This window comes from Diaphorina citri, unplaced genomic scaffold (assembly GCF_000475195.1).
Source record: "Diaphorina citri unplaced genomic scaffold, Diaci psyllid genome assembly version 1.1 scaffold479, whole genome shotgun sequence".
Classification (NCBI taxonomy): Eukaryota; Metazoa; Arthropoda; class Insecta; order Hemiptera; family Psyllidae; genus Diaphorina; species Diaphorina citri.
In genome coordinates, this window is record NW_007377914.1 from 153,525 (window position 1) to 166,682 (window position 13,158).

The 13,158-nt window shown below is 37.8% G+C and overlaps 1 protein-coding gene across 1 annotated transcript in view; it reads left to right on the plus strand.

Annotated features, from left to right (window-relative positions):
• Positions 1-13,158, plus strand: part of LOC103509256 (synaptogenesis protein syg-2-like) — a 38,651-nt gene that overhangs the window by 7,181 nt on the left and 18,312 nt on the right. Inside the window, exons 3-6 of the mRNA XM_026823643.1 lie at positions 283-393; positions 1,735-1,982; positions 4,836-4,970; positions 12,033-12,174. Of these exons, the coding sequence (XP_026679444.1) occupies positions 283-393; positions 1,735-1,982; positions 4,836-4,970; positions 12,033-12,174 (636 nt within the window). The remainder of the gene's footprint in view (positions 1-282; positions 394-1,734; positions 1,983-4,835; positions 4,971-12,032; positions 12,175-13,158) is intronic.

The following is a 13,158-nucleotide window of genomic DNA, read 5'->3' on the forward strand; positions in this document are numbered from 1 at the left end:
TCTTTAAATAAGACAAAGTTTGGATCTATTTTTTTACGGTGACGTTTAAAAAAGACTTTAAATAAGGAAAAAAAGTTCATTTATTTTTGTCTACAGAGGTATTATGGTTAAAAGCGCATGTCCTATTATATGGAAAGATTATGAGTCTAAGAAGTATTTTGACCTAGTTTTATCTATTTTAAGTTAATTTTAGCTTCCAATAAAATATAATAAAATAATAAATAAAGTCTACTCTTTAATTTTTAACTGATTTATTAAATCGTTTTCTTCTTTTATTTCCAGTTCCTCCAGAGATTCCTGTCATTTATCATAACAGTCGAGGACAGCGTGCGAACAGTCTGGAGGTTTTCAATCAGGGATCTAAAATAGCATTGAAATGCGAAGTGTCTGGAGGTAAGTTGTTATAAATGAAGATATTTGATAGCAAAATAATCAGATCAGTAAGTTTGTTGTAAAAGTATCCAGTATCTAGGTTCATGCATCATGCAGATTTCTTTTGGGTTTTTGAAACAATTAAAGTTGCTAGGTGTAAGTATAAACCATCAGGAGTGATTTAGCGTTTATTGTTAACCTCTTCCTTTAACAGATTATTATCATATCAAACATTCAAACCCTTAGCTTTAGAACCACCAAGTATAAACCAGGAGTGATTTAGCGTTTATTGTTAACCTCTTCCTTTAACAGATTATTATCATATCAAACATTCAAACCCTTAGCTTTAGAACCACCTTGTACAAGAAGAAAGGAAAGATAATGTTATTATTACCAACCTATAGTATGCTACTTTTGAAGAAAAAAGAAATCTAATTAAAATTCAACATGGCAGCCATTACTGGATAGTATAAAAACTAACATCTTTTAATAACAGTCTTCTGAAAAATGCAAAGGTTATCATGATAGGAAACTCAGCTTTTTTTTTCCTTTCCAAAACAGAAGAGAGAAAATTTCTTTTCCGGGTCATGAAGAGAAACAAATCACGTCAGTGATTTCGAAACATTATGAACAACATCACAAGAACTTTTCCATTTATATAAAAAATATAAGAAAAGTGTATTAAAGTTCAGAAGCATAAGAAAGAGGAAACGTGCTTTTGACCAAAAGAAAAATCAAAATCATAGATATAATAAGAGTGGAGGGGAAGGAATTATTGTACATTTGATTTTCCTTCAGGAGAAAAAAATCTGAGAAGATTAAAGTTTTAGAAAAGTACCTAGGGGGTGAAGAACTTGAAGCAAAGTAATGAGATTAACAAGCAGCAAGCAGCAAATCCAGACATCCCTGAAAAAAAAAAAAAGTTGTTAACAAATTGGAAGCAAATTTCTGAACTAATGGTCTGAAAAGAAATTCCCTTGACTCGGACATTTGAATAGGTACCTAGAGAAAGGTGAAAAGTTGGTTGCTCTTAACCTACTTCTATCAGTAAGGATTCTTTTTATTATGGGTAGTTCATTTTTTAGTTGGTGCTTAAAAAAATTCCCTACTGATGTAGAAGTAAGGCCAGCCACTCACTATCAGGTAGACCTGACAGGTACGGCTGAAAAGGTCCGTTCGTCAGGTTTACCTGATACCAGATGAGCACACACACTATCAGGTAGAACTGACTCCATCAGGTAGACCTGTCACCTCATCAGTTCTACCTGATATTGAGTGGCTGGCCAAAGATAGAAGACCTGCACAGTTCTCAAATGTGGAAATTAAATCAAATTTAACCTCGACAAAATTATCTCCTTGCAGGTCGTCCCAGGCCGTCGCTCACTTGGTACTTAGACAATGTGGTACTAGACAATACGTATACTCATACCAAAGACGGCAAGACGGAGAACTACCTGGAAATGGTGAATGTGGGGAGAGCACATCTGAATAACCAGCTGGTGTGTCAAGCGTCCAACAGTAACATATCCAATCCTGTCAGTAGAGCTGTGAATATTGATGTCAATTGTAAGTCAAAAAATCAAATCAAATCTCAAATTATTTGTGGTAAAGCAGATCTTTTTCACAACTAGTGTGGATATCACGGCATTACTAAGTCAATTGGTGATTCTCATGATTTTTTTTTTATTATCTCAGAAAAAACTATAAAAATTAAAAAAAATATTGAGACTAAAACGAAGAAACAGGTACCTCACAACTCACAATGTAAATTATCTTCACTAGTCCTGAAGAGGCAAGAGGCAACATACGTTCTGTTCGTTTCTTTCCATTGCTTTTTCACGTGTCTGATGGAATGTGTTCGAAGTTTTCCTATTTCGATGAGTAAAAGTGTTTCTAAATAACTTAGTTGTAAACCTGTGAGTGTTTTTAAAATGCTCGCGTTAACATTTCCCTTTCCCGTCTTTTCTTTCCCTTGTATGATTTCGTATTTTCCCTTCTTTACACTTTTTATTTACATTCCCTTGGTTTAACAGTTTTCTTTCACGTACAATCGTATTTTGTCCCTTCATTTCTTTAGTGTATTCTCCCTTATATGGGTGTATTTCCTCTCTTACACGCTTCCCTATTTTCCCTTCCTTACCCTTATAGTCTTATATTCCCTAGGGTTAATTTTTCCCTCCCTTACATTCAATCGTATATTCTGTCCCTTGTATACTCCCTGGTATCCCTCCCTTACATGCTCTTCTATATTCTTTTTCTTAGAATCTTCCTTAGAATTCTTTCCTTTCTTTTCTCGGTCATTCCTCCTTCTCGTTGCTTTATCTCCCTCTTCCACTTCCTCCTCTATTCTTTCATTATTAGATTTCTTTGTTCCTCTCTCCCTATCTCCCCACTTTCATTATTATGACTTTTTTTTACCGATACTTTACTCACTCAGTAAGTGGGCACGTTAAGGGCATAAGTGGGAAGGTAGAGAGAGATTCAGTAAGTATAGAGGGAGTGTCTGTGGGTTGGGAAGTGAGTTGATATAAGGTGTAAGTGGGTAGGGAGACGGTTGAAGGAAGTAGGTAGGAGTAGGGAGAGAAATGGGTAGGTACAGGGCCGTATCCAGGGTTTTGCCGAGGGAGGGGGCGAGGGTCCAAACAGTAATGGACGGGGGGGGAAGCTCCAAATTTTGGAAGGCTGGCCTACAGTACAGGAGAAAAATGAAGCTCGAAGGTAGGGAAAGGGGGTGGCCTTGCCCCCTCGACCCCAATTTTTCAGAGTCTGGCGTACAGTAAAGGAGAAAAATGGAGCTCGAGGGGGGGGGGGGGCCCCCCTAAAAACAGCTTTGTTTCTTTCATTTTCGTTACAGCTGACAAGAGCTGAAATAAATTCCAAGCCACATCGGAATATATTTCTGACTTCTTGTTTCTTGTTACGAATGTTTACATTTTATTAAATTAAATAAAAGCTTCCCCTAACGCCCATTCCCTCTCCTTTTCCTGCGTGTGATTGACATTCAATTACTTCTGTAGAACGTGATCAATGCATATTCTTACTTTTCAACGTGAAGATATTTTCTTTTTCGTGTAAAGTCAAAGACTTACATTTTTACACGGGGCACTTGGAACGGTATTTCATCACGGCTTGACTGTATTCAATCACATACAGGGATAAGTACATGGTTTTATGTATTTGGATTTGGTATTACACGTCGTTATAACAGGTTGGTACATAGGTAAGTACATACGTACATACAATATACATAGGCAGGTAGGTATAGCGGATACTTGGAAGAAAAAAAAATCAAGTGAAAAGATACTTTACAGCTTGGGAATGGGTGAACATTAAAGAGATTTGTTAGTATTGTGGGAGAGGGATGGAAAGAAAGAGAAAGGGGTGGGGAGAAAGAAAGAGAGAAAAAAAGAAAGAAACAGAGAAAGAGACTCTTAGATTTTAATTAGACTGAAGAGAGAAGTGTTTCTTATCAAGAAGTTCAAGCAGTTTGACTTAGAAACGAACAAATGTCAGAACGGTATGAGCTAGAGACTTAAAATTTGGCATGTAGTCCATAAATGTGACAAGGATATGATACAAAACTTAAATGTTTTGGTTAAGATAGGTGCTGAGGTTGGAGGTGTTTTCACCGCTTTTTGGCAGCTTTCGATCTCTTTTTGGCGGTTTTCATATATACTGACTAAACGGTTAGAGATATTGTAAAAGTTACAATAGAAGAACACCCAAATAAGCATCATTCAATAGGATAAGGAAAGTCGTGTGATGTTCACACCAGATTTTTTTTCATCCTGTTGTGTAGCTATACAAGAACTTTTAATAAAGAGGTACAGTTCCCTTTTTATATGTGTCTTCCTACCCCATCCCACTTCCCCCTATTTGTACTCTACATCTCCCTCCCTGTTATCATATTCCCGTTGATAATGGAATGTACAAATTAAATGCTCTACATTTACATAAGCACGAATTCACACACACACATATGTACATGTACAGAGTTTATACCTACATACACATATATTATGTACTTGTACAGAACAGGGAGGGGTAAACATTATTGAAAATATCCATTACAAATGAACAGGGTGTTACCAAAAGCATGTTTCCCCTCATTCACATAGGGGCACCCACATTTTTCGCTCTCTTATACCTATCTAATATTTTCTTGTGACGCACTTTTGTGATCTCTAAAAGTGTGTCCACACATAGTCGATCGGTCGTCGATCGATGTCGACTCGATATTTCGAGTTTTCGATTTCGGGTCGATTTCGATGGGTCGAGTTTCGATACGAAACTTGGCAGAGATACTTACACAGGAAATTAAAGATGACAATGGTCATTCCGTCAAAGATTAATGTACTTATTTATTTTATTTTTATACAATTTAGGAACAAGGCCATTTGCAGGATTACATCCAGATTTACATAGAACAGTCGCCCATAACATTCTTCCCATTTTGATTGCAGATAAGCAAGTCGGAGTACACGATCAGTATTTTGGCGTTCACCCCCAGCAGGGAAGATGACGGCAAATATCTGACGTGTCGTGCTGAGAACGCCAAGTTCCTGGATAGCGCCCTGGAGGACAAATTGAGACTGGAGGTTTTCTGTAAGTACCAACACAGACTTGGCTTTTCTTTTTGTTCTCACCACTTTTATAGGTTGACTTTTTTTTATATGAACTAGGTCTTTTTTTTCACATTTGTGTTTTTATGGGAGATTTTTCTTTCGGAGAATCTGAAACGATCTCCCCTCTTCTGAAGCCTGAAGCCCAAATCCCATCCCTAGATCTTTGGGGGTTGGAAAATCGACTTCTCGGATTTTCAATGTTTTAGGTATACGTAAGTACCTATTTATTTTGAAAATTTCATTGTTCTATCAAATTCGACAGCAAAGAAATACTATAAAATAAATAGCTCACCCCTAAAGGGGATTTAGCCAAAGATTTAGCCAAATTTAGATAGTGGTTAACAACCTCTCTGGTGTAGAAAACTGTTTCCTCTTGTGATTATCATTATGATAATTAATATTTCAAAGTCTCTTGCATTTTTTCTCTCCCTCTCCATTCCTTCTTTTTCTTTAAACAGCTTTCTATTCTCTTCTCCAAACAACTTTTTTTACTTTCTATTATTCTTTCTTACATTCCCAATTTCTCTCTTCTTTGTATTCCTCTCGTTTAGTGAGTGAGAGTGAAAAATTACATTAACAAAGTCATAACGAATTTCACTTCTCCTCGGCTTTCTTCTCCCCTAATTCTCTTCTTCTTTGTACCTCTTTTCTTGGAGGTAGTTACAACCTCACTGGTGTAGAAAACTGTCTCCTCTTGTTATTATCATTATGATAATTAATATTTCAGTCTCTTGCATTTTTTCTCTCCCTCCCCATTCCTTCTTTTTCTTTAAACAGCTTTCTATTCTCTTCTTCAAACAACTTTTTTTACTTTCTATTATTCTTTCTTACATTCCCAATTTCTCTCTTCTTTGTATTCCTCTCGTTTATTGAGTAAGAGTGAAAAATTACATAACAAAGTCATAACGAATTTCACTTCTCCTCGGCTTTCTTCTCCCCTAATTCTCTTCTTCTTTGTACCTCTTTTCTTGGAGGTAGTTTTCTTTCTCCACATTTTTTTTTATCTCATTTCCTTCGTCATTATCAGTGGTGGCTAGATTAACTTTGAGAACCAGGAATGGTTTCTATTCTCACAGCGTTAGTGTGGGCCAACAAAGTATATCAATATTTTTTCTACTGTAGACCCGACCATCATGGGAGCGAGTGTCTACAGTCTACACCACTACTTTATAATTCCCTTCCTAATAATGTTTACACATTCTTTCTCTCCCTCTCTTTCTCCTCTTCTCTCTCCGTCACTCATACACACTCTTCTTTCCTTGCGTTCTATTCGCTCGCTTTCTCTCTCGTTCTTTAATAGTTAAATAAGACTGAGTGTAATAGAAAAAGGAGGGAGAGAATGTAAGGAATAGAAGGAGAGAGAGAGAGAGAGAGAGAGAGAGAGAGAGAGAGAGAGAGAGAGAGCTGGAAGGGAGATGAAGAGGTTTGGCGAAAGTTGAAATGTGGATTTTCTCTTTTATTATTAAGACATTACCTACCACTCAGAATGGAACGGATTAGGGGAGTAAGAGAGAAAGAAATGGGAGGGAGGTAAAAGTGGGGGTGTAGGAGGGAGGACCATACACATAACTCACGCGATTGTCTGCTTAAAATATTATGATACATGGAACAATAATATAGGTGGATAACAAGGGCCGTCCGTAGGGTGTCAAATTTGTGGTCGAAAATCAGGCTCCTTCTGTACAGGCTAATTTCATTTGGGCCTTTCCTCGCAGCAAGAAACGAGAATTTACCGGTTAAGACCACTATCAAAGTTTGAACTTTGACCTGGAAAAAGGCAAAAAGGATGAAAATTTTAAAAGCAATCAATCAAATTGCCTGATCTTATGCGTTTACTGTTATACAAAACGTTTAAATAAATTCAGATTGTGTTCGTTCCTGCCGATTAGATAGGGCGGAAGGAAGAAAAGCAGATAGGTACTATTGACAAATTAGTCCACTTTACTAGTTTACTATACCCCCTCTGGTAATTGGTTCTCCAAGGTGATTTTTATTTCCATTTTCTTTTCAACTTGCCATGCCGTATGGCGTGATGGATGAGTTTTGTAGTACTTCTCTCCCTCCTTCTCTTTCCTTCCTCTTCCTTCCCTCTCCCTCCCTCTCCTGCTCCTCTCTGTGTCTCCCTCTTACTAAATCTCTCTCCTTCTCTTCGTTTACCTTTCTTTCTCTTCCTCCCTCTTCTAAATTTGCTTTTCCTCTCCCTCCCTCTCCTCTCCTCTCCTCTTTATGTCTCCTTCTCTTTATCCGCCTCTTTCTTTCTCTCCCTTTATTCCCCCGTCATTCCTTTTCTGATTCTTTCTCTCCCTCTCTTTCTCCTCTTCTCTCTCCGTCACTCATACACACTCTTCTTTCCTTGCGTTCTATTCGCTCGCTTTCTCTCTCGTTCTTTAATAGTTAAATAAGACTGAGTGTAATAGAAAAAGGAGGGAGAGAATGGAAGGAATAGAAGGAGAGAGAGAGAGAGAGAGCTGGAAGGGAGATGAAGAGGTTTGGCGAAAGTTGAAATGTGGATTTTCTCTTTTATTATTAAGACATTACCTACCACTCAGAATGGAACGGATTAGGGGAGTAAGAGAGAAAGAAATGGGAGGGAGGTAAAAGTGGGGGTGTAGGAGGGAGGACCATACACATAACTCACGCGATTGTCTGCTTAAAATATTATGATACATGGAACAATAATATAGGTGGATAACAAGGGCCGTCCGTAGGGTGTCAAATTTGTGGTCGAAAATCAGGCTCCTTCTGTACAGGCTAATTTCATTTGGGCCTTTCCTCGCAGCAAGAAACGAGAATTTACCGGTTAAGACCACTATCAAAGTTTGAACTTTGACCTGGAAAAAGGCAAAAAGGATGAAAATTTTAAAAGCAATCAATCAAATTGCCTGATCTTATGCGTTTACTGTTATACAAAACGTTTAAATAAATTCAGATTGTGTTCGTTCCTGCCGATTAGATAGGGCGGAAGGAAGAAAAGCAGATAGGTACTATTGACAAAGGGAAAAGAGTAATAGGTACAGCAGGGATATTATAAGGGGACTAGATGGGAGTTACCTAAAGAAGGGGAAATTTGAAAATGCGGGTGATAAATCCCTACTGATTTCTCGCCTGGCCATTTTATGTCTTTATTACGTTCAGGCCGTAAAAGTAAGTCAGGTAGTACATAGCTAACGTAATAATCAGAGTTGTGACTTGAGAACAAACACTGTTTACGGTAAGTACCTTGAGATATGACGAGAAAGCGGCAGTTGAAGTGTTAAAACGATGAAAACGATTGGATACAGTAGTCAACCGTACCAACCTCAGTGGTGCAGTTGTTAACGCGTTGGACTTTGGATCTGGAGGTTGGTGGTTCGAGTCCAAGTCATGTCATAAAATTTATCTAGGTGAAATAATCGGGGAACGATGTTTGTGACAAGCATTTAAATATGCTTAACACAATTAAAATTCCTTTTTTTAAAATTCCAGTAGTCAACCGTGGAAAGTGACTGTACGTACAACCAGTTGAAAGTATAGTGGTTTATTAGACGTCGAATTAGGACATGTATCATTGTTCCTAGTCCACTTATCTCGACAGTTTAGTATTGCACCACTTTGTTTCTAGAAAAGTCAGGAGCAGATTTTTTATAGCCTGCCATAGAGTAAGGCAAGAAATTGGCTGGCTAAAGCTGAATAATATGCATCACCTTGATGTAGAAAGGTATCTATGTAACTATCTAAATCTTGCCCCTTCAAAATATTCTGAACAGGAACGATAAGGTTGAAAACCCTCCCACATCTAATTCCCCTGAAGTATGATTATGAATTTTTATTGGACGATAAATTTAGGATACCATATTATTATACTTACTTATACAGGTACTAAAATAATTATGTTTACATGCAAAGGTAATCAGAAACTAATCAAGCAAATTCTGAGAAATTAAGGCAATGTCGGGTAGTGGGTGTATATGGTGGACAGGTCCCCCACCACGAATAGGCAGGGAAGACGAAGTATGGTAAGTAATATGCTAATATGAATGTAGGACAATAAGATAGAGGAGTGTATACGTATAGTTACATATGCATGTGCATACCTAATTAGAAGCGGAACCTTCCTTGACTATCAACCGAATTTTTCTACTCAAAAACATCAATGTAATATTTACAAGTTGTGACTTACGATATAAATGAATAACTCACCCCTAAAGGGGATTTAGCTAAAAATTCGTGTAAACCGGCTGTAACCTTCGTGATATTTCTCCTATGCAACTTCAACGTTCCCATCTGGGCCTAGTCCAAACAATAGGTAAACCTGACTTTACCTGACCAGCATACAATAATCAGTAGACTTTTCCCCGGTGAACTGAAGGGAGGTAGAACGAATAAGAAACGTTTTCCACGTCTTCTTTGTTTCTTTCATTTTCGTTACAGCTGACAAGAGCTGAAATAAATTCCAAGCCACATCGGAATATATTTCTGACTTCTTGTTTCTTGTTACGAATGTTTACATTTTATTAAATTAAATAAAAGCTTCCCCTAACGCCCATTCCCTCTCTCTCCCTCCCTCCTCTCTCTCCCTCTCTCTCTCTTCATTCTCTCTTTTACATTTTACTTCTTCCTCCCGCGGTCTCTCTCCCTTTCCCTCTTCCCTTTTCTGTTTTACCTTTTCCTTCTTCCTCTCCCTCCCATTTCTCTTGTGCTCCAATTTTCCTGCTCGCTCCTCTTCTCCTAACCTACATAAATTTACAACTATCTGCTAGTTTACTCTAGGTGCTTTACAAACAAGTTGTTCTCTTTGATCATAAGACTTAGTTGGGTCGTTATAATTAAAATGTTAAATGTGTTAGTAAGTGTTATCTTTAGAGAGAAAATTAGTAGATAAGCACTTCTTTAAATTACCCTATCCATGTTCATATACTGTCAGAAACAAAGTACTTCTAATGGTTTTAGGTACTAGGTAATTTCCTGATCTTCCTCACTGTTGGAAACCGAAAACTTTTCGGTACGTTCTCGTCACATTGGCTCAAAAAGGGTTAATGTGCTTTCTAATTTCTTTTTTACTTTCTATTTTTTACTTTTGAATCTTAAAATATTGTACAGGCGGTATATACTTGGAATATGTACTGAATTTTTTCTCTGTCCTTTTTTTTTTCCTTATAGTACTTTTTTCCCATTTGAAATAAAAGTAATGGAAAGCATCTCCCACTGATGATTATGATAGTGATGAAGGCTCTCCCTTCTTTTACTTTCCTTATCCTATAGGAAGGAAAGTAATGTAATCGGGTCAAATTTTCGATGGTGAGTTTTTAGTGAAAAAACACGTTTTGAGGTCCCTAGAGTCTAAATCCAAAGTATCAGCCATTGGTCCGTGTGTGTGTCTGTCCGTCTGTCTGTGTTGTCTGTGTGTCTGTCTGTAAACAAAAAATCTCGAGAACGGTTAGAGCTGGAGGCTTGAAATTTGGTATGCAGCTGTCAAATGTGACAAGGATGCGACCCGAACATTTTTGTTAAGCTTAGTGAAAAAACACGTTTTGAGGTCCCTAGAGTCTAAATCCAAACTTTCAGCCATTGGTCCGTGTGTGTGTCTGTCCGTCTGTCTGTAAACAAAATATCTCGAGAACGGTTAGAGCTGGAGGCTTGAAATTTGGTATGCAGCTGTCAAATGTGACAAGGATGCGACCCGAACATTTTTGTTAAGATCGGTACAACGGTTGGCGGCATTTTACCGCTTTTTAGCGGTTTTCGGTGTAATTAAATAATATCTCGGGAACGGTATGAGCTAGAGACTTAAAATTTGGCATGTAGTCCATAAAAATGTGACAAGGATGTGATACAAAACATAAATGTTTTGGTTAAGATAGGTGCTGAGGTTGGAGGTGTTTTCACCGCTTTTTGGCGAATGTGACAAGGATGTGATACAAAACATAAATGTTTTGGTTAAGATAGGTGCTGAGGTTGGAGGTGTTTTCACCGCTTTTTGGCGGCTTTCGATCTCTTTTTGGCGGTTTTCATATATACTGACTAAACGGTTAGAGATATTGTAAAGGTTACAATAGAAGAACACCCAAATAAGCATCATTCAATAGGATAAGGAAAGTCGTGTGATGTTCAGAGAGGGATGAAAAGAAAGAGAAAGGGGTGGGGGAGAAAGAAAGAGAGAAAAAAAGAAAGAAAGAGAGAAAAAAAGAAAAAGAGAGAGAGAGACTCTTAGATTTTAATTAGACTGAAGAGAGAAGTGTTTCTTATCAAGAAGTTCAAGCAGTTTGACTTAGAAACGAACAAATGTCACGCACTTTACTATTGATGTGACAAGCAACAGAGAGGGAGGGAGAGAGAGAGAGAAAGAGATTGTAAGAAAAAGATAGGGAGAAAGCTAGGAAGAGGAAATGAAAGATAGAGAATGGGAAAGGTAAGAGGAGAGGGAGAGGATTTTTTTTTTTTTTTATGTCGCCCATCCTGTTGTGTAGCTATACACGAACTTTTAATAAAGAGGTACAGTTCCCTTTTTATATGTCTCTTCCTACCCCATCCCACTTCCCCCTATTTGTACTCTACATCTCCCTCCCTGTTATCATATTCCCGTTGATAATGGAATGTACAAATTAAATGCTCTACATTTACATAAGCACGAATTCACACACACATATGCACATGTACAGAGTTTATACATACACATATGTACTTGTACAAAACAGGGAGGGGTAGACATTATTGAAAATATCCATTACAAATGAACAGGGTGTTACCAAAAGCATTTTTCCCCTCATTCACATAGGGGCACCCAGATTTTTTGCTTTCTTTTATTATTTTCTTGTAACGCACTTTTGTGATCTCTAAAGATGTGTCCACACATAGTCGACCAGTCGTTTAAGGGAATCTGTTGCTATATTAAGGTCAAATTTCCGAGATGTCCAGTTTTGGCACCGAAAGGGGACAAAAAATTGTTCCCTTTCGGAAGAATTTAGCAACAAGGCCTTTATTTTACAGGGCGTCAAAAATTTACATTCAAATTTACAAAAAAGGTCGCCCATAACATTCTTCCCATTTTGATTGCAGATAAGCAAGTCGGAGTACACGATCAGTATTTTGGCGTTCACTCCCAGCAGAGAAGATGACGGCAAATATCTGACGTGTCGTGCTGAGAACGCCAAGTTCCTGGATAGCGCCCTGGAGGACAAATTGAGACTGGAGGTTTTCTGTAAGTATATACCAACACAGACTTGGCTTTTCTTTTTGTTCTCACCACTTTTATAGGTTGACTTTTTTTTATATGAAGTAGGTCTTTTTTTTTTCACATTTGTGTTTTTATGGGGGATTTTTCTTTCGGAGAATCTGAAACGATCTCCCCTCTTCTGAAGCCTGAAGCCCAAATCCCATCCCTAGATCTTTGGGGGTTGGAAACATATGTACATGTACAGAGTTTATACATACACATATGTACTTGTACAAAACAGGGAGGGGTAGACATTATTGAAAATATCCATTACAAATGAACATTCAGCCATTGGTCCGTGTGTGTGTCTGTCCGTCCGTCTGTCTGTCTGTAAACAAAATATCTCGAGAACGGTTAGAGCTGGAGGCTTGAAATTTGGTATGCAGCTGTCAAATGTGACAAGGATGCGATTTCCGAAACAAATGTACGTACTTACCTACATGCCTATGTTGTATAGGAATAGGTTTATGTTTCAGGCTTGTTGGAGCAATAAATTTCAAGCCTCCATTATCATTCCATCTTGAAGTAAGAAGCAACTCGCCACTGGTCTAAACTCCTAATGAATTATTTACAATGTTTGTTATTTGTTTTCTGAATTTATGTTTCCAAATTACTGGTTACTTGTGTTCTTCTCCCTCCTTAGCATTTATCCCCTAACCGGATTCTGCTTCACTTGTTTCTCTCTTCCTCTTCTTTCACCGCCTTCTTCTTCGTTCATGCATGTCTTCTTTTTGGTTATTTTTCTATTATCTCTTCATCTTTCCCTTCTCCTGGCCTGATAGTTCTCCCAGCATTTCCTCTTCAATTTCCCTCTTCTTTCTTGTTCTTTCTCCTTTGTCTTCCTCCTCTACTCGTCCGTCTTCCTATTCTTCGTATCCCGCCTTTTTTTTTCCGTCGTTCAGTTTGTATTTTCGTGATCATAAATTGCTTTTGCATATTCATGTCACGGAATTGAAAAAAGAGCTTTTC